A 21,064-nucleotide genomic window follows, 5' to 3' on the forward strand; every position below is an offset into this window, starting at 1 on the left:
TAAAAAAATCCTAGAGTGAACACTAGTTATATCGGCACACCGCTGCGCCAAAGCATCTCCATCGAGACCCGCTGGCGGGTGAGGGAGCACTGTAGGTGTACTATAAAGGTATGCTGGTGTCTGTTTTATTGTAATGACTGACTTGGTGTGCGTCCACTTTCTATGTGTATCTATATTACTATTGGGAAAGGTACCTGAGCACGCTGCTACTGTTCACCCTTAGTGCCGGATAGCTACATATGGTATGTGTGTGTATATGTAGGGGGGCACAAACATTTATCATGCCTCCGGGCGACTGGGACGAACTTACGCCACTGGTACACACGTAACACAACCAGAATCAGGAACAGTCCTGAATTATCAGAACACTGTCTGCCACAAGATGCCTCCATTACTCCAAGACAAGTTTCACAGCAAAAAGTTATCTGTCTTCTATGGAATAATTCAATTTAGCAGCGACAATGTCTTGCAAAAGATGTAATTTTCTAGACAATTAGTCCAACTCCAATTTAGGAGGCGCTTAACTCCAGGAATAAAAGTAACATGATATCCGAGTGTTAGCACAAGAGGTGTAGACAAGTGGACTGTACATATTGCTTCTGGAGTCCACACAAGAATTGAAGCGACCAGTCAGAAACATGCAGTGGACAGCTGCCAGAAGATAATCTTCCAACAGCCACCAATCTCAGAGGGACCACACGGTCCCTATGCAACCTTGCACCATCCATCCAGCGACTGACATATTTCCAATCACTGCTGATGGGGCAGACAAGAGGCACACCCCACCTGGCAGCTGCAGAGGGAAGCAGCCACCAGGGAAATATAAAGTTGTGATGTTGCAATGGTACAATTATCGATACTCTGAGATATCAACAGCCAATATTTTTAAAGATCGATATTGTCATGTGTTTAATTTTTTTTTGATAAAATTGTTTGATACATTTCAAATAGATATTCATATCCTAATTCAATCACACACACAAAAAAAAACCCTGTAAATTTTGAATTTTTTATATTTACTGAGATTATTACTGGAAATTACAAATCCAATTCTCATTTCTGGTTTTATAATACGTGTTACTGGTGCCACTAGGACTTTAATCCGCAGCACGTTATACCAGTTATTATTTCTCTGACGTCCTAGTGGATGCTGGGGACTCCGTAAGGACCATGGGGAATAGCGGCTCCGCAGGAGACTGGGCACAGCTAAGAAAGATTTAGGACTACCTGGTGTGCACTGGCTCCTCCCACTATGACCCTCCTCCAGACCTCAGTTAGAATCCTGTGCCCGGCTGAGCTGGATGCACACTAGGGGCTCTCCTGAGCTCCTAGAGAGAAAGTATATTTTAGGTTTTTTATTTTACAGTGAGATCTGCTGGCAACAGACTCACTGCAGCGAGGGACTAAGGGGAGAAGAAGCGAACCTACCTAACTGGTGGTAGCTTGGGCTTCTTAGGCTACTGGACACCATTAGCTCCAGAGGGATCGACCGCATGGAACCGGCCATTGATGTTCGGTCCCAGAGCCGCGCCGCCGGCCCCCTTACAGAGCCAGAAGCAAGAAGAGTCCGGAAAATCGGCGGCAGAAGACATCAGTCTTCACCAAGGTAGCGCACAGCACTGCAGCTGTGCGCCATTGCTCCTCATACACACTTCACACTCCGGTCACTGAGGGTGCAGGGCGCTGGGGGGGGGCGCCCTAAGCAGCAATAAAAACACCTTGGCTGGCAAATATATCACAATATAAAGCCCCAGAGGCTATATATGTGATAAATACCCCTGCCAGAATCCATAAAAAAGCGGGAAAAGTCCGCGAAAAAGGGGCGGAGCTATCTCCCTCAGCACACTGGCGCCATTTTCTCTTCACAGTGCAGCTGGAAGACAGCTCCCCAGGCTCTCCCCTGTAGTTTTCAGGCTCAAAGGGTTAAAAAGAGAGGGGGGGCACTAAATTTAGACGCAATATTGTTTATACAAGCAGCTATTGGGGAAAAAATCACTCAGTTATAGTGTTAATCCCTGCATTATATAGCGCTCTGGTGTGTGCTGGCATACTCTCTCTCTGTCTCCCCAAAGGACTTTGTGGGGTCCTGTCCTCAGTCAGAGCATTCCCTGTGTGTGTGCTGTGTGTCGGTACGGCTGTGTCGACATGTGGGATGAGGAAGGTTACGTGGAGGTGGAGCAGAGGCCGATAAATGGGATGTCGTCCCCTGTGGGGCCGACACCAGAGTGGATGGATAGGTGGAAGGTATTAACCGACAATGTCAACTCCTTACAAGGCTGGATGACGTAAAACAGCTGTGGGACAGCCGACTTCTCAGCCCGCGCCTGCCCAGGCGTCTCAAAGGCCATCAAGGGCTCAAAAAAGCGCCCGTTACCTCAGATGGCAGACACAGATGTCGACACGGAGTCTGACTCCAGTGTCGACGAGGTTGAGACATATACACAATCCACTAGGAACATCCGTTACATGATCTTGGCAATGAAAAATGTGTTACGCATTTCTGACATGAACCCAAGTACCACATAAAAGGGGTTTTATTTTTGGGGAGAAAAAGCAGCCAGTGTTTTGTTCCCCCATCAGATGAATGAATGAAGTGTGTAAAGTAGCGTGGGTTCCCCCGATAAGAAACTGGTAATTTCTAAAAAGTTACTGATGGCGTACCCTTTCCCGCCAGAGGATAGGTCACGTTGGGAGATATCCCTTAGGGTGGATAAGGCGCTCACACGTTTGTCAAAAAAGGTGGCACTGCCGTCTTAGGATACGGCCACCTTGAAGGAGCCTGCTGATAAAAAACAGGAGGCTATCCTGAAGTCTGTATATACACACTCAGGTTATATACTGAGACCTGCAATTGCCTCAGCATAAATAGTGCTGCTGCAGCGTGGTCTGATACCCTGTCAGATAATATTAATACTCTAAGACAGGGATAATAGTTTGCTAACATAGAGCATATTAAAGACGTCGTCTTATATATAAAGGATGCACAGAGGGATATTTGACGGCTGGCATCCAGAATAAATGCAATGTCCATTCTGCCAGGAGGGTATTAGAAACCCGGCAGTGGACAGGTGATGCTGCCTATAAAAGGCACATGGAGATTCTGCCTTATAAGGGTGAGGAATTGTTTGGGTATGGTCTCTGGGACCTCGTATCCACAGCAACAGCTGGGAAGAAAAATTTTTTTTACCTCAGGTTTCCTCACAGCCTTAGAAAGCACCGTATTTTCAGGTACAGTCCTTTCGGCTTCAGAAAAGCAAGCGGGTCAAAGGCGCTTCCTATCTGCACAGAGACAAGGGAAGAAGGAAAAAGCTGCACTAGCAGCCAGTTCCCAGGATCAAAAATCTTCCCCCGCTTCCTCTGAGTCCACCGCTTGACGTTGGGGCTCCACAGGTGGAGACAGGTGCGGTAGGGGCGCGTCTCGGGAACTTCAGGGACCAGTGGGTTTGCCCATAGGTGGATCCCTAGGTTCTGCAAATAGTATCACAGGGATACAGGCTGGAGTTCGAGGCGACTCCCCCTCGCCGTTACCTCACCTCAGCCTTGCCTGCTGCCCTCGGAGAAAGGTAGTACTGGCGGCAATTCACAAGCTGCACCTCCAGCAGGTGAAATCAAGATACCCCTCCTTCAACAAGGCCGGGGTTACTATTCCAAAATGTTGTGGTACCGAAACCAGACGGTTCGGTGAGACCCATTCTAAAATTGAAAGCCTTGAACACTTATATACGAAGGTTCAAATTCGAAATGGAATCGCTCAGGGCGATTATTGCAAGCCTGGAGAATTTCATGGTATCACTGGACATCAAGGATGCTTACCTGCATGTCCCTATTTACCCTCTTCACCTCAAAATTGTGGTACAGGATTGTCATTACCAATTCCAGACGTTGCCGTTGGTCTGTCCCCGGCACCGAGGTATTTACCAAGGTAATGGACGAAATAATTATCCCGTACTTGGACGATCTCCTTATAAAGGCGAGGTCCAGGGAGCAGTTGTTCGGCGGAGTAGCACTATCTCGGGAAGTGCTACAACAGCACGGCTGTATTCTGAATATCCAAAGTCGCAGCTGGTTCCTACGACGCGTCTACTGTTCCTGAGTATGGTTCTGGACACAGAACAGGATAAAAAGGATTTCTCCCGGAGGAGAAGTCCAAGGAGTTGTCGTCTCTAGACAGAGACCTCCTAATACGTATACAGGTGTCGGTGCATCAATGCACGCGAGCCCTGGGAAGGATGGTAGCTTCTTACGAAGAAATTCCATTCGCCAGGTCCCATACAAGGATTTTCCAGTGGGATCTGTTGGACATGTGGTCCGGGTCGCATCTTCAGATGCATCGGCGGATAACCCTGTCTCCAAGGGCCAGGGTGTCGCTGTTGTGGTGGCTGCAGAGTGCTCATCTTCTAGGGGGCCGCAGATTCGGCATACAGGACTGGGTCCTGGTGACCACGGATGCCAGCCTTCGAGGCTGGGGGGCAGTCACACAGGGAAGAAACTTCCAAGGCTATGGAAAAGTCAGGAGACTTCCCTACACATAAATATTCTGGAACTAAGGGCCATTTACAATGCCCTAAGTCAGGCTAGACCCCTGCTTCAACACCGGCCGGTGCTGATCCAGTCAGACAACATCACGGCGGTCGCTCATGTAAACGACAGGGCGGCACAAGAAGCAGGATGGCGATGGCAGAAGCCACAAGGATTCTCCGATGGGCGGAAAATCATGTGTTAGCACTGTCAGCAGTGTTCATTCCCGGAGTGGACAACTAAGAAACCTCCACCCGGGAGAGTGGGGACTTCATCCAGAAGTCTTCCAAATGATTGTACACCGTTGGGAAAGGCCACAGGTGGACATGATGGCGTCCCGCCTGAACTAAAAGTTACAAAGATATTGCGCCAGGTCAAGGACCCTCAGGCGATAGCTGTGGACGCTCTGGTAACACCGTGGGTGTACCAGTCGGTGTATGTGTTCCCTTCTCTGCCTCTCTTACCCAGGGTAATGAGAATAAGAAGAAGTAGGGGAGTAAGAACTATACTCATTGTTCCGGGTGGGCCAAGAAGAGCTTGGTAACCAGAACTCCAAGAAATGATCTCAGAGGACCCATGGCCTCTGCCGCTCAGACAGGACCTGCTGCAGCAGGGGGCCTACTCTGTTCCAAGACGTACCGCGGCTGCGTTGGACGGCATGGCGGTTGAACGCCGGATCCTGAAGGAAAAGGGAATTCCGGAGGAAGTTATCCCTACGCTATTTAAAGCTAGGAAAGAAGTGAACGCTAACCATTATCACCGCATATGGCGGAAATATGTTGCGTACTGTGAGGCCAGGAAGGCCCCAAAGGAGAAATTTCAGCTAGGTCGATTTCTGCACTTCCTACAGTCAGAGGTGACTATGGGCCTACAATTGGGTTCCATTAAGGTCCAGGTTTCGGCTCTATCGATTTTCTTCCAAAATGGAACTGGCTTCACTGCCTGAAGTTCAGACTTTTGTTAAGGGAGGGCTGCATAGTCAGCCCCCGTTTGTGCCTCCAGTGGCACCGTGGGATCTCAACGTGGTGTTGGATTTCCTGAAGTCGCATTGGGTTGAGCCACTTAAATCCGTGGAGCTATAATACCTCACGTGGAAAGTGGTCATTCTGTGGGCCTTGGCGTCGGCCAGGCGTGTATCAGAATTGACAAAAGCCCTTATCTGTATTTTATATGGGAAAGGCGAAATTGAGGACTCGTTCCCAATTCCTTCCTAAGGTGGTATCAGTTTTTCATGTGAACCAACCTATTGTGGTGCCTGCGGCTACTTGGGACATGGAGGATTCCAAGTTACTGGACGTAGTCAGGGCCCTGAAAAGTATATGTTTCCAGGACAGCTGGAGTCAGGAAGACTGACTCGCTATTTATCATGTATGCACCCAACAAGCTGGGTGCTCCTGCTTCTAAGCAGACGATTGCTCGCTGGATCTGTAGCACGATTCAACTTGCACATTCTGCGGCTGGACTGCCGCACCCTAAATCTGTAAAAGCCCATTCCACGAGGAAAGTGGTCTCTTCTTGGGCGGCTGCCCGAGGGGCCTCGGCTTTACAACTTTGCCGAGCTGCTACTTGGTCAGGGGCAAACACGTTTGCAAAATTCTACAAATTTCATACCCTGGCTGAGGAGGACCTTGAGTTCTCTCATTCGGTGCTGCAGAGTCATCCGCACTCTCCCGCCCGTTTGGGAGCTTTGGTATAATCCCCATGGTCCTTACGGAGTCCCCAGCATCCACTAGGACGTCAGAGAAAATAAGATTTTACTCACCGGTAAATCTATTTCTCGTAGTCCGTAGTGGATGCTGGGCGCCCGTCCGAAGTGCGGACTGTCTGCAATACTTGTATATAGTTATCATTAACTAAAAGGGTTATTGTTGAGCCATCTGTTGAGAGGCTCTGTTATGTTCATACTGTTAACTGGGTATCATATCACGAGTTATACGGTGTGATTGGTGTGGCTGGTATGAGTCTTACCCGGGATTCAAAATCCTTCCTTATTGTGTCAGCTCTTCCGGGCACAGTATCCTAACTGAGGTCTGGAGGAGGGTCATAGTGGGAGGAGCCAGTGCACACCAGGTAGTCCTAAATCTTTCTTAGCTGTGCCCAGTCTCCTGCGGAGCCGCTATTCCCCATGGTCCTTACGGAGTCCCCAGCATCCACTACGGACTACGAGAAATAGATTTACCGGTGAGTAAAATCTTATTATATAGCATTGGACAGGTGGGTGTAATTTCATGCCTTGCCTCAGGCAACAGAAAGGCTAGACTCAAACCTGTGAAGGAGGCGCATACAGGAAACAGAAGGTGCTTGGCTGATCTAAGCCACATTGCATTTATATGGTAATGTTAGAATAGTAAAACAAAAATATATAAATAAGAAAAAAGAGCAGTTTTACCAAACAGACTGCCTTATTCTGTGAATGGTGGAAGAGAGCTGGCACAGGTATTGCTATATTTCAATACCCTGTCATTTTAATGCTTGGTCACTACGTCACTCAGCATTTAATGATGGCGGTCATGCAGTGAGAGTGTAAAGTCATACCAGTACAGGATTCTGCGTGCACTGAACTTCCTGTACTGTACCTGGGTGGTAACAGCATAACTGCGATATATTATGTACAGATATGAACTATACATAATACAACAACTATATGGACGAATGCTCACTGACGGCCTAGTTGGGTTTTGAACACACCTCATACATCCAGTTGCTGAAGGGTCTATGCCATGTTTCCTTCTTCTCCAGATGTAGGTAGGCATTGAATAGGATCAGATAAATGTATCTCTCCAAGTACTGAAGGCTTCTTAGTTGAAGTAACTGCATTTCCTTAATATTTTTGGCTGTTTTAATCTGAAAACAAAAGATAAAAGTTTTATATACAAACTACTGCCTAAAATGTAAATACCATTGTATTACCTTAGTAATTTCATTGGGAGTCTATATTACAACCTTCTCCGACACACAGGAAGATGCTACTCCAACAGTAATCAGTGTGGGAGAGGTAGCATCAGTAAGGTGTGTATAAGGAAGGGTAGCGCTCTAGAGATTGATAAGTGGGTTTAGCAGCCGAGTACAAGCCTGTTTGTTCATTTTGTAAGAAACTATCCAATTTTCACTGGAGCCATCAGCAACAATTATAGTAATGCAGTTTTTTTATTCAGTTGTATAAAAGTTTACAACTTTAATATATGAGTTTGAGTGTTAAAACCAGGTAAAAAAATAATAATAATAATCATTTACCACAAATGTTTCCCAATATTATCTGACTTAGGCTTTATATGTACTGTAAACTGTAGCATGAAGAAGTACTTTCAAAAAGAATGATTTGCTAAGACACAAAATTACTACATGTGTTAAAGAAATGACTGCTTATAAGCGAGACTCTGATGAGGATGTTAGAAGCTTATTTTCTAATGAACTATATATTACGGTAAGCTGTGAAACGCATTCAGCTATGCTGGAAGACTGCCATCTGAGCAACCAGGGTCTCATTAAAACGTCATAACTGTACTCAATGGTGTTTATTTTGTTTAAAATATTTTATTAAGGGGCTGCCATAGTTTCTTAGAAGTAATTACTTCTCATCCTAACAAGTTTTGCATTTATTGTACAAAGTATATGCCACATAGGGGGTCTGCTGACTAGACTGTTTATTGTTAGTGCTCATTATATCCCACAATAATTAACAAACATAAACAAGAGCCAGCATCTAGCATCTTATTATAGTTCTACTGTTTCCAAATTATTGCACGTTGTGTTAGTAAATAGTGTAGATGCATGAATCTGCATATAAATACAATTGAGGTCATTCATGATGCTTCAACATTAACGGCGAACGTGCAAATTCTGATTTGAGGTCTTGATCTACTCTGAATATGAATGGGAAGATGACAGGGAGGTGCTTTATCGAACCTGGTACCTGCCTGATGAATGCCTCCGAGACCAGCTGAGAGGATCTCCTGCTCGGGACCATTAGAGAAATCAGAATACCTGCAGGTACTGTAAGGTGTATATTCTGGTTTAATGTAAGTTAATTTAAACTGAAAACTAATTATGTATCATTTAGATATTATTCTTCACAGAGAACTTGGCTTTCTGCATAAATGTAAATCTGATAATGAAAGAGCCAAGAATGATATTCTACACACAACATCCTAGTTAGTAAAGGGCATCTGTCATATAAACACAATGCAGTACACACAGTGTAAAGAATACAAAACATCCAAGCAGGACAAAAAAGCAGACAACGAACAGAAGAGGAATAATTCCGAGATATGAACATGTATTGCTTACGGAGCAACCAGTCACTCCACTTGTAACAACTGTGACTATTCCCACTAGATTGTAAATTCTCATCCAACCCTTATTATCATGTCTGCATTTATTTTACCCACCATAAATGTCCCTCTTTTATGGATGCTCTGTTTTTCAGACTTCAGCTGTGGAATCTTACAATTTAGCAGGTATTTAGTCATACTATACAGTACATACAGTAGATAATGCAGTCTCAACCCTGGGATAGGAAGTCAATGAGGAAGAAAATGACACAAAAAATAATGCAACTTGGGAGAAATATCAGTTTTTTCCTGGGTGAAGTACAACCTGTGGGAGCCAACTCTGCATCATTATATCTACTGAAGTGGAAAGCCATTATTTTATGGGGTAAACACATTTCTTCAAATTATTGCACCTCATAAAATGAATATTAACATACGAACTTGGCTAAACCAATCGTACCAGTGGCTGTTGCTAGTTATTATGTGTTCCTGGATCTCCCTGATGGCCATACAGAACATGTTATGTATTTGGAAAGGTTTGCAAATGACACTCTAATTTCACACAAACCTATGTAGCTCAATTAGCAAAATAACCTGTTCAGGAAGAATCATGTATATATTCTTGTAGGCCAAGGTTCTAATAATATAACCTATTATTGTGTAGCTGTATAGTTCTGGGCTACAGCTGCACACACTGTTGACATGGATTCAAAGAAAACTTGTATAGCCAAAGGGAATACTATTTTATTATTTTCTCTGCTTGTGCGCAAAGAGCACAAAATAAATATATCTGCCAGGCAGAGAAGAAAAAGCAACATACCAAGTATATCACAGCAGTGCAAATAACCACCCCCAGCTCTACCACTGTCCCCCAGTCCTTCTAAATGGGTTGGGACTGCGGGGGTGGGGGAAGAGCGCAACAAAGCCCCTTGCAGGCTCGGTGGCTCGCCACAGGTTCTGTTCCCACTCTATGGGTGTCGTGGACACCCACAAGTGGTATTAGACCCTGTGGATTGGCATTCTGTCGGCCGGCGTTTTAAGCACTCGGAAATCTGGTGTCGGCTGGGGACCGCCGTGATCCTGAGTGCCGGTCACATGACCACATCCCATGTAAACTTATTGTACCTGAATCCTTTACACAATAGGATTTATCCATGTATACAGTAGTAGTTATACATGCGTCCTTTACTCTTCCAGCCTTGTTAGTAAAAAAGCAACTTAGGAAAATGTGCCTTAGATGTGAGGACATGAAAAGATTCTACCATGCTACAGTATTTCCCCAGTCAGTTGCTGAGAGCCACACACGACAATAGATCATATATTAGTTATATACCATTTCTCTGTGTACAGTAGTTTGTTATGTAGTCGGTCTAAAACAATGCCGGTGGCATACTGAGCCAAAGAAGTGGGGGGGGGGGGAACTAATTCACACAATGATGGAATCAAGATACAAACAAATTACAAACAATGACAAAAACCTCTTGATTTAATTTATTTATTATCAGTTATTTATATAGCGCACCCATATTCCACAGCGATTTTCAGATAATATTTCAGTCACTGACTGAGTGGAACTTACAATCTATATTCCGTACCACAAGTGGACAAATATACACTAGGGGTTCATTTTTTTTGTCATAATATAATTAACCAACCTACCATTATGTTTTTGAATTGTGGGAGGAAACTGGAGTACCTAGAGAAAACACACGCAAGCATGGGGAGCACATACAAACTCCATGTAGTTAGGGAAGGCCTTGGTGGGAATTGAACTCAATACCTGAGTGCTATGATGCATTAATGCTAAACATTACACAAACCATGCTGCCCATTAGGAAATGGAATAAGTATTATAGCCGTTGTGAGACAGAAATAAGCATTACCATTCGCTAATAATACAGCAGACATTGGCAATTGGCATTTTTGTGCAGCCTTCGTGTTGTGGTTTGACTAGAATGAGAAAAACTTTTAGTAGGTAGAGACACGAAAAAGCAAAGTGATGGTGGCGGCAGCTGCTTCTACCAAACAAGACACAAATGTCAGCTACCCACTGGTGATCTGTCCAAAGTTTCCAAGGGTACAGCAGTTGTCCCATGCTGACTGGGGCTATTCAACATTCAGCTCGGGGAAGCTCTTGGGGTGCAGAGCATAGTTTACCTTTCACCCACCAAAGTGCTGCAATGAGAGCACAAGCAATATGTTAAATCATCCCTCCATCAGTCTATATAAACTTCACTCAAGCATCTTCAGATGTCTTCTGACACTGTGCTTGATACTTATGGATGCTTTGTAACTTGGGGCTCAAAATGATTGTAGTTTTATGTCATAAGTTTGATGTCAAACTTGTGCCCCCCCCTCCCATGAACTCAATCAGTTCAGAAGGAGCTAGCAGGCAGCAACAATATATAAGGACTGGTAACCGCTGGCAGCTCTGGGTAGAACTCCAACTGCTGACACTAATAGCCATCATTACTACTGCAGACACTACTGTGCATCACTACTAATATTGATTTTATTATGCATTTACTGTACTGCTGACGATATAGGCCACTTCCATTTCTACGGAGACTATAACCCATTGCCACTACTGCAGACTCGATTGGCCGTTGCCACTACTGCAGAGACTTTTGCCCATTGCCACTACTATTATTACTATTTATATGGCGCCACAAGGGATCCGCAGCGCCCATGTAAACAAATAAGCAAAACAAGAAGACAGTGACTTACTGTAGAGTTTAATAGAATATAGGACAAGTACAGGGTATATAAACATAGCTGCGTCAGTAAACAGCACTGAAATAAGAATCAGGGTGGCAGAAAACCAAGAGATTTAGTGCCATGAAAGGGAGTATTGAAAAGATGATAAGTTAAGTAAGAGACGTAAAAGCACATGATGGAGGAGAACTCTGCTAGTGAGAGCTTACTACAGACATGATTGGTCATTGCCACTGCTGCTACTAATAACTGAATTCCCTGGCCATTGATGCAGACTCTGTATTGGGCTCATCCTGGACATGGTATATAGATATTTTCTCTGAACTATTGTACAGCTAATGTCATTGCACCGCATTCCAAATTTAGACAATAATTCCTAATTATGCCATATAAGTACTTGCACAGTTACCAAAGGAAGAGGGAATGAAATCAAAAACCCTGAGCCCACAGAACAGCACCTGCTTCTCTCCTTAAAAATGTGCCACTGTGTCTTGTGTACTGTACATGTAGTAATAGATATCTCTTAATGACAACTCCAGCTTTGTAGATCCAAACAGCTAATTAGACACTAATACAGTGGAATACTACTGTTAAATGTCTTTTCTCTGCTTTAAAGTGATGATATCGAGACATTTAAAACCCTTTTCAAGATACTTTTACATATTTGTAAAACGTGCATAGATGTTCTACGAGCAATAAAGAACCACGACTCCTTGCAAAATATAAGACAGATTTAAGTGAGATAGATAGATAGACAGACAGACAGACAGACAAATAGATATTTTAGTTGTTAGATATGCAAGTGATAAAAAAATGCAGTGGCTATAGAATATATTAGTATACTATATGTTCCCAGAGGTTGCAAATGAATCTGGATAGGTAGAAAAAACTGAATTTGTCAATAAGGGGAAACATAAGGGAGATGCGATGTTTCATCATTTATTTTTAATTCTAGTGATTATTTTTTTCTCTTGCTCTTCAGTGTCCCAAAACACTTCAGCATTCAGGGGGTCATTCCGAGTTGATCACTAGCTGCCGTTATTCGCTGGGTATCGATCAGTGAAAAAAATGGCTAATCTGCGCATGCACCACATTGCACACGCGCGTCGTACGGGTAGAGGTCCATTGTGGTTTTGCACTGGTTCTAGAGGGCGTTTATGGGTGTCAACTGACCGTTTTCTGGGAGTGTTTGGAAAAACGCAGGCGTGGTCGGGCATTTGCTGGGCGGGTATCTGACGTCATTACCGTGTCACTCGTCGCAGCAATCATCGCACAGGATAAGTAACTTCAGGGCTGGTCTTGTTTTGCACAAAATCTGTTTGCAGGCGCTCTGCTGCACAGACGTTCACACTCCTGCAAAGCGAAAATACACTCCCCCGTGGGTGGCGACTATGCGTTTGCATGGCTGCTAAAAACTGCTAGCGAGCGATCAACTCGGAATGACCCCCTCAGTCTGGTACCAATACCAAGTTTCTTACATGATTCCTAATCAGAATTAGTTGACGCAACATAAAAAAAGGATTTGAATTACCTACCGGTAAATCCTTTTCTCGTAGTCCGTAGAGGATATTGCGGTCCACATTAGTACCATGGGGTATAGACGGGTCCACTAGGAGAAATTAATAGAGTGGGCTGTCTCCTCCCTCTATGCCCCTCCTACCAGACTCGGTCTAGAAACTGCCAGAGGAGACAGACATACTTCGAGAGAAGGATTTAACTGAACAGTGGTGAAATTTGAACCAGCACACACAAACAAGAGGAAAGCCAAGCTAACCCAACTTGAATAGGAACAGCAACGGCTGAACCGATAGCAATACTTAACAAAGTAACAGTGCAGAAACAACGCACCGGGCGGGCGCCCAGTATCCTCTACGGACTACGAGAAAGGGATTTACCGGTAGGTAATTAAAATCCTATTTTCTCTTATGTCCTAGAGGATACTGGGGTCCACATTAGTACCATGGGGATGTACCAAAGCTCCCAAACCGGGTGGGAGAGTGCTGAGGTTCATGCAGAACTTATTGACCAAACTGAAGGTCCTCAGAGGCCAAAGTATCGAACTTGTAAAACTTAGCAAACGTGTTCGTACCTGACCAATTTGCTGCTCGGTAGAGCTGTAAAGCCGAGACCGCCCAGGAAGAACCCACCGACCTAGTAGAGTGGGCCTGAACTATAGGAACTGGCAATCCTGCTGATGAATAAGCCTGCTGGATAGCAATCCTGATCCAGCGAGCAATAGACTGCTTTGAAGCAGGACACACAATTTTCTTAGGCTCATAGAGAACAAACAGCGAGTCAGATTTTCTGTGATGAGCCGTCCTCTTCACGTAGATCCTCAAAGCCCTCACCACATCCAGGGATTTAGAGGTAGCAGGTGTCCATAAACACCAGAACCACAATAGGTTGGTTGATATGAAACGCAGACACCACCTTAGGAAGAAATTGCTGAGTGCTGAGTTCAGCTCTATCTTCATGAAAAATCAAATAGGGGCTATTGTGAGACAACGCCTCCAGTTCTGACACACACTTTGCGGAAGCCAAGGCCAACAGTGTAACAGTCTTCCACATAAGAAACTTAACGTCAACTTCCTGTAAAGGTTTAAACCAGTCCGATTGCAGAAAACGCAACACCACGTTAAGATCCCAAGGTGCCGTGGGGGGCACAAAGGGCGGTTGGATGTGTAGAACACCCTTCAAGAACGTCTGAACCTCAGGAAGGGAAGCCAATTGTTTCTGGAAGAAAATGGACAAGGCCGAAATCTGGACTTTCAAGGAGCCCAAACGTAGGCACACATCCACACCTGACTGTAGAAAAAGGAGAAAACGTCCCAGTTGATATTCCAGTGCAGGAAATTTCCTGTTTTCATACCACGAGACATATTTTTTCCAAATACAGTGGTAAGGTTTAGACGTTACCCCTTTCCTAGCATGGATCAGGGTCGGAATAACCTTGTTCGGAATGCCTTTCCGGGCTAAAATCTGATGCTCAACTTTCATGCCGTCAAACGTAGCCGCGGTAAGTCTTGATAGACGAACGGCCCCTGCTGCAGAAGATCCTCTCGCAGAGGTAGAGGCCACGGGTCCTCCAGGAGCAACCCCAGTAGATCCGCGTACCAGGCCCTTCTCGGCCAATCTGGAGCAATGAGAATTTCATGAACCTTTTCCCTTTTTATTCTTTTGAGACTTCTTGGGATCAAAGGCAGAGATGGGAACACGTAAACCATCTGGAAAAGCCATGGAGTTACCAGAGCGTCCACCGCCACAGCTTGTGGGTACCGCGAACTGTAACAATAGTGATTTAGCTTCTTGTTGAGATGAGAGGCCATCAGGTCAATCTGCGGAATTCCCGACCGACGTGTTAAGGACTCGAACAACTGTGGGTGAAGGCCCCACTCTCCTGGGTGGAGGTCGTGCCTGCTGAGGAAGTCCGCTTCCCAGTTGTCTACTCCCGGGAATGAAGATTGCCGACAATGCCACCGCGTGTCTTTCTGCCCAGAGGAGAATTTTTGTTACCTCTGACACCGCAGCTCTGCTCTTCGTTCCAGCCGTCACGTTGTCCGACTGAACCTGAATGGCTTGATCTTAAAGATGTGATGCCTGAAGAAGGGCGTTGTATATGGCCCTTAATTCCAGAACGTTGATCGGAAGAATGGCCTCCTGACTTGACCATTTTCCTTGGAACTGTTCCCCCTGGGTGACTGTTCCGCAACCTCTGATGCTTGCATCGGTAGTTAGCAGAATCCAATTTTGAACCTCCGGCCTTCGGTCAGGTGAGAAGTCTGAAGCCACCACAGAAGTGAGATTCTGGCTTTCGGCGACAGACGTATCCTCTGGTGCATTTGAATATGTGATCCGGACCACTTGTCCAATATATCCAGCTGGAAGGGCCTTGCGTGAAACCTTTCGTGCTGTAGTGCCTCGTAAGAGGTCACCATCTTTCCTAGGAGGCAAATGCAAAGATGTACCGATATCCGGGATGGTTTTAGGACGTCCCACACCATGGACTGGATCACCAATGCCTTTTCCACCGGAAGGAACACCTTCTGTGCCTCCGTATCCAGAATCATCCCCCAAAACAGAAGCCCCAGAGTTGTTTCCAAGTGATATTTCGGCAGGTTCAGAATCCACCCGTGATTCTGGAGTAAACGAGTCGACAGGGCAATGCTATGCAACAGCTTCTCTCTGGACGGCACCTTGATCAGCAGGTCGTCCAGGTACGGTATTATGTTCACTCCCTGCATGCGGAGGAGAAACATAATTTCTGCCATTACCTTGGTGAACACCCTCGGTGCCGTGGAGAGGCCAAATGGCAGGGCCTGGAACTGGTAGTCACAGTCCTGTAACGCAAACCATAGTTAAGCCTGGTGAGGCAGCCAGATTGGAACATGAAGGTACGCATCCTTGATGTCCAGAGACACCAGGAACTCCCCTTCCTCCAGACCTGAGATCACCGCTCTCAGAGACTCCATCTTGAATTTGAACACCCATAAGTAGGGGTTCAGTGACTTAAGATTTAAAATGGGCCTTACCGAACAGCCCGATTTCGGTACTACAAATAGGCTGGAATAATAACCCTTGTTGTGTAGGTGAAGAGGAACTGGAACAATGACTGGAGTCTGTACCAGTTTTTGAATTGCTGCCTGTAAGGTCAAACTTGCTTCTGGAGAAGCTGGTAAGCCTGATTTGAAGAATCTGGGAGGTGGGTGTTCCTGAAAATCAGTCAGTATCCCTGGGCGACATCTTTTACCCAGGGATCTTGGCAGGAAGTTGCCCATATGTGACTGAAATAAATCAACCGGGCTCCCACTTGCCTGTCTTCCAGGCAGTGTGCACCACCGTCATGCTGAGGGTTTGGAGGAAGCAGACCCGGAGGTCTGATCCTGAGAACCTGCAGCTGTGGGTTTTCTGGATTTACCTCTATTCCCTTTGAAGGTGGTAGCAGAACCCTTGGATTTGCCTTTAAACTTCACTGTACGAAAGGACTGCAGTGTTGGGGCCGAATAGGTTTTCCTAGCTGGTGCTGCATATCCACATATCCAGTTCATCACCAAACAGAGCCTCACCCCTGAACGGCAGGCCTTCCACGCTTCGTCTGGAATCCACATCCGCCGTCCACTGGTGCAACCACAGGCCCCTGTGTGCAGATACTGCCATGGCAGTTGTGCTTGCGTTGAGCAGACCAATTTCCTTAATAGCTTCAACCATAAAAGTAGCAGAATCCTGGATATGCTGTAGGAGTAAAACAAAATCATTCCTTGGTAAGGAATCTAAATCATCAATTAGAATACCTGACCAATTGGCAATAGCCTTAGTGATCCATGTGCAAGCAATAGTGGGTCTCTGAGCCACCCCAGCCGAAGTGTACAAAGATTTGAGAGTGGTCTCAATCTTGCGGTCAGCCGCGTCTTTCAAAGATGCCGCCCCAGGAACTGGTAAGACTACCTTACGTGATAACCTGGATTCACTACGATATGCCGGCGGTCGGGCTCCCGGCGACCAGCATACCGGTGCCGGGAGCCCGACCGCCGGCTTACCGACAGTGTGGCGAGCGCAAATGAGCCCCTTGCGGGCTCGCTGCGCTCACCACGCTACGGGCACGGTGGCGCGCCCTCCAGGGGGGTCGTGGACCCCCACGAGGGAGAATAAGTGTCGGTATGCCGGCTGTCGGGATCCCGGCGCCGGTATACTGTGCGCCGGGATCCCGTCAGTCGGCATACTGAAAACCACCCGATAACCTGGATACAGACGCATCCCCTAATGGCGGTTTTTCCCCACTTCTTCCTATCCTCTGCAAGAAAAGGAAAGGAAGAAATCAATCTCTTAGGGATTTGAAACTTCTTATCAGGATTTACCCATGTTTCTTTAAAGAGGACATTTAATTCCACTGAAGCGGGGAAAGTAGCAGAGGATTTTTTCTTTGTTTTAAAGTAAGATTCCCCCTCAGCCTCCTCAGACTTGTCAGGGATGTGTAACACAGTTCTACAGCCTCAATGAGGGCCTGAACTCCCCGTGACAGGACGGCATCACCCCCACTCGCATCTATCTCACCCTCCTCATGATCTGACGTATCAGGATCAGTGTCACCCCACATAATTTGGGCAAGGGTACGTTTTAATGGGCAAATGGCAGAAGTTTGGGGTGCAGGTATGGGAGCTGAATCTCTATGCATCAGGTCATCTATAGACTGCCTCAATAATTGTGTTTCCTTTTCATTATTTGACAGCTTTGTGGAAATATTTGAAATTATCCCTTTAATAGAAGTTAACCACGAGGGTTCATCCCCACTGGACTGGGAGTGCACACTATCCCGAGTACAGGGTAGTGAGTCCCCAGGAGATGATAGACATTCAACTGTGCAAGAAAAGCAGTCCCTGGACATGGTAAGGGACACCCACACCACAATGGGGAACACAGTATATATAGGCAAAGTCTCAAAGAGACATAGAGCATGGAGCCAGCCACACAGAGTCCCTATCAGCAGTAGTAAAACTAAGCTGAGGCGCGATATATATATATATATATATTATATAGTGTAAAAATACCTAAACTGCGCCCCCCCTTCACTAAGACCCCCTGGTACCACAGTGGAGCGTAGGGTCTGCGCACCATCAGCAGTGCTGTGTCACCCAGAGCTGCAGAAGAAATGGCGCCGGAGAGCCGCTGGAACCGCTCAGTGGGAAGCCCCGCCCCTTAAAATGTTGCGCGGCTTCCCGCATTTCAGAGATTATACTGGCCCTGAGGAAACGTTTTACAGCGCTGACTAGCTGCCTGGACACTGTTAGCGCTGTGTGTGAGCCAGTGTGGGTAACATAGGAGATTCAGCTCGCCCCCACACAGCGGTACCGCGCCGCAACATGTGTCCATCTGAATCACCCCGGAATGCAGCTTGCTGAGAGCTGTGCTCCTACCCTAGTGCCGCCATTCCTGCCGACAACACGCTTAACGGGGCGCCGGCGCTATACTCACCACTCTTCTTACTTCAGGCTCTTTTAGGGGGTGGCGGGTTGCTGCGGGAGGGTACACCGCACCATGGTGTGGCTTGCGAATAGCTCCCTCAGGAGCTCAGTGTCCAGCCAGCATGAGAAAAAGGACCATTAACTCTCTAGGAAGTTGGGCCGTTCTCCCCCCTAAGTCCCACGAAGCAGTCAGGCTGTTGCCTAAACAGCCCTGACTGAAAATAACAAAAAAGAAAATAAATGTAGAAAACTCTTCAGAAGCTCTCCAAAGCGTGACCGGCTCTTTTCCAGGCACATTTTCCCTCTGGTAGGAGGGGCATAGAGGGAGGAGCCAGCCCACACTATTAATTTCTTAAAGTGACCATGACTCCTAGTGGACCCGTCTATACCTCATGGTACTAATGTGGACCCCAGTATCCTCTAGGATGTAAGAGAAATACAGTGTTACATGCTGGCAATCAGTGAATCATGGTATATTAGTAAATGTCATAGAAGGCATATCCTACCCACTATCCCAATTAAATTATTGGTATTAAAAGTGGAAGATGGTTTTTATAACACAATCAAAGCCCATTCAAGCAGGAATAGTCATATCATGCTACACTGTCTTATTTCAACGTTGATTCCCCAGAAGAATTTATTAGATCTTAAAGCGCTAATCTGTGAAAATGACTGCAATATGAAATGCAGTGCTATATACAGGTATGCAGTAGGAATGCATCATTAATAAAGCCACGGCTTAGGATAATCAATGTGCACCTATACAATCACTGAAAAAGAAACCAGTCTATCTGAAGATCCTGTGTTCCAGCCCTCCCTGGCCAGTCTCCTCATACTGCTTGTCCTTAGCCTAGTTAAAAGGTCACAATCAAGTCCTGCAGACCCTGGAGCAAGTAAAAGTCAGAATGGGCTAAAATGCAGATTACACAATTACAACTGCTCAAGAGGCACGCTGTGACGCACGTGGATTAGTACAAAAATTGCAATAAATATGGTTTACATTTTATTCCTTATTTTCGCTAGCTGTCTAAAATTCCTAGAATACTTCCAAATAAGAAACTATTTGTCTAACTGCACTGCTGATGAAGCACTCTGAAATCTCCAGTGTGCATCTGTATTTAGGTTTCTATGTCTACCCATTATACTTCCTGACAATTAAGTAATTTGGGGCCCCAACAGAGGGAAAATATATCTCAGTACAAAAATGTTTTTCTGGCAAGGAGCTATAACAATATTGCTACCCAGAAAAGAGTGTGTGAGAGCCATGGTGGTAAACCACTGTCTTGAGGTTTCCCAAACTTAAAGGGGTGATGTCTACTAGAGCACTGAATTTTTTTTCTACATTTTTACTCTGGTAGTTGTGAGAGAAATACATCTACCTTCTAAAAACAGTGACAGAAACCATCACCAAAGATTCACATTTAGGTCAGCTTGGTGTCTGGAACAGTCTAAGGACAATTACAATATTACTCACTGACATTATTGCCACTTTGTAATAATGGAAGGCTGATGAGGACTTTGCCCAACAAGGACCCGATCAGTTATGGGTCTGACCTGTGGTATAGGATCTTGTACAAAACTAAACAAAAAAAATAAAAATACTGCTACAGACACTCAATAGGGTCATTCCGTGTTAAATTAACACACTGATTTTACCTCACCAGCTCCGATTTTTATAAAATGTGGTATATGGAGAGCATATACAGCAGAGCTTCTCAAACTCGGTCCTCGGGGGCACACACAGTGCATGTTTTGCAGGTCTCCTCACAGAATCGCAAGTGAAATAATTAACTCCACCTGTGGACCTTTTAAAATGTGTCAGTGAGTAATTAATACACCTGTGCACCTGCTGGGTTACCTGCAAAACATGCACTGTGTGTGCCCCCGAGGACCGAGTTTGAGAACCTCTGATATACAGTATGTAGTCTAAGTAGTATACAAAATAATGTTTAACTATCTCATACCGTTTATGAAATATGGCTATGCAAATTTTTCAGAAATCTGTCAAAAACGCACAAAAAAAACCCGTCCGTCAAAAAAACAGCACTTTCATTGAATAGGTCGAATGCATATTCGACCTAAAAACTGTTGAAAAGTGCAGTTTTTCCAACTGTCAGAAAAACCGGCCCCACTTGAATACCCCCTTATATAGTAATTACTGTCTATAACTGATGTCTTTCTCTGCTTTTTCATGAACATCTAGTACACCAGCTGATTTTGGCGCAAAAAGGTTTTCCTTACGTAAAGTAAGCTGCTGTGTAACATTCATGTAGCATAGGCAGCTAAGTCCTTTAATTATGAATACAAAAATGTATGCAAATATTTACTATGCTTAAAATGTGTATTATGTTTTATTTTCTTTAATATATAATGAGACAAAAGCAGAAATCTTATGGTGTTTTTCCTTAAGGTGCATACACACTTGCCATTTTTGCCCAGCGTGTATGCACAGCGATGATCGTGGACATCGCTGGCAGGAAAATAGCTCAGTGCACACACACCGAGCTATTTTCCATGTGCCAGCAATGTCCACTGGGGGGTGAAGCACTTTCCACAGGAGACTGTACAAACAGCCCGACGAACGGCGGAGGCTAGCGATGATGC

General features: G+C 45.4%; 1 protein-coding gene across 4 annotated transcripts in view; it reads right to left on the reverse strand.

The window, feature by feature from the left end:
* The window catches only part of PALD1 (phosphatase domain containing paladin 1), a 492,251-nt gene that overhangs the window by 56,178 nt on the left and 415,009 nt on the right, over window positions 1-21,064 (reverse strand). For all 4 annotated transcript variants that reach the window (XM_063961440.1, XM_063961441.1, XM_063961442.1 and 1 more), the window contains one exon: window positions 7,207-7,362. In XM_063961440.1, coding sequence (XP_063817510.1) covers window positions 7,207-7,362 — 156 coding nt within the window. The remainder of the gene's footprint in view (window positions 1-7,206; window positions 7,363-21,064) is intronic.

This window comes from Pseudophryne corroboree, chromosome 3 (genome assembly GCF_028390025.1).
Source record: "Pseudophryne corroboree isolate aPseCor3 chromosome 3, aPseCor3.hap2, whole genome shotgun sequence".
Taxonomy (NCBI): Eukaryota; Metazoa; Chordata; class Amphibia; order Anura; family Myobatrachidae; genus Pseudophryne; species Pseudophryne corroboree.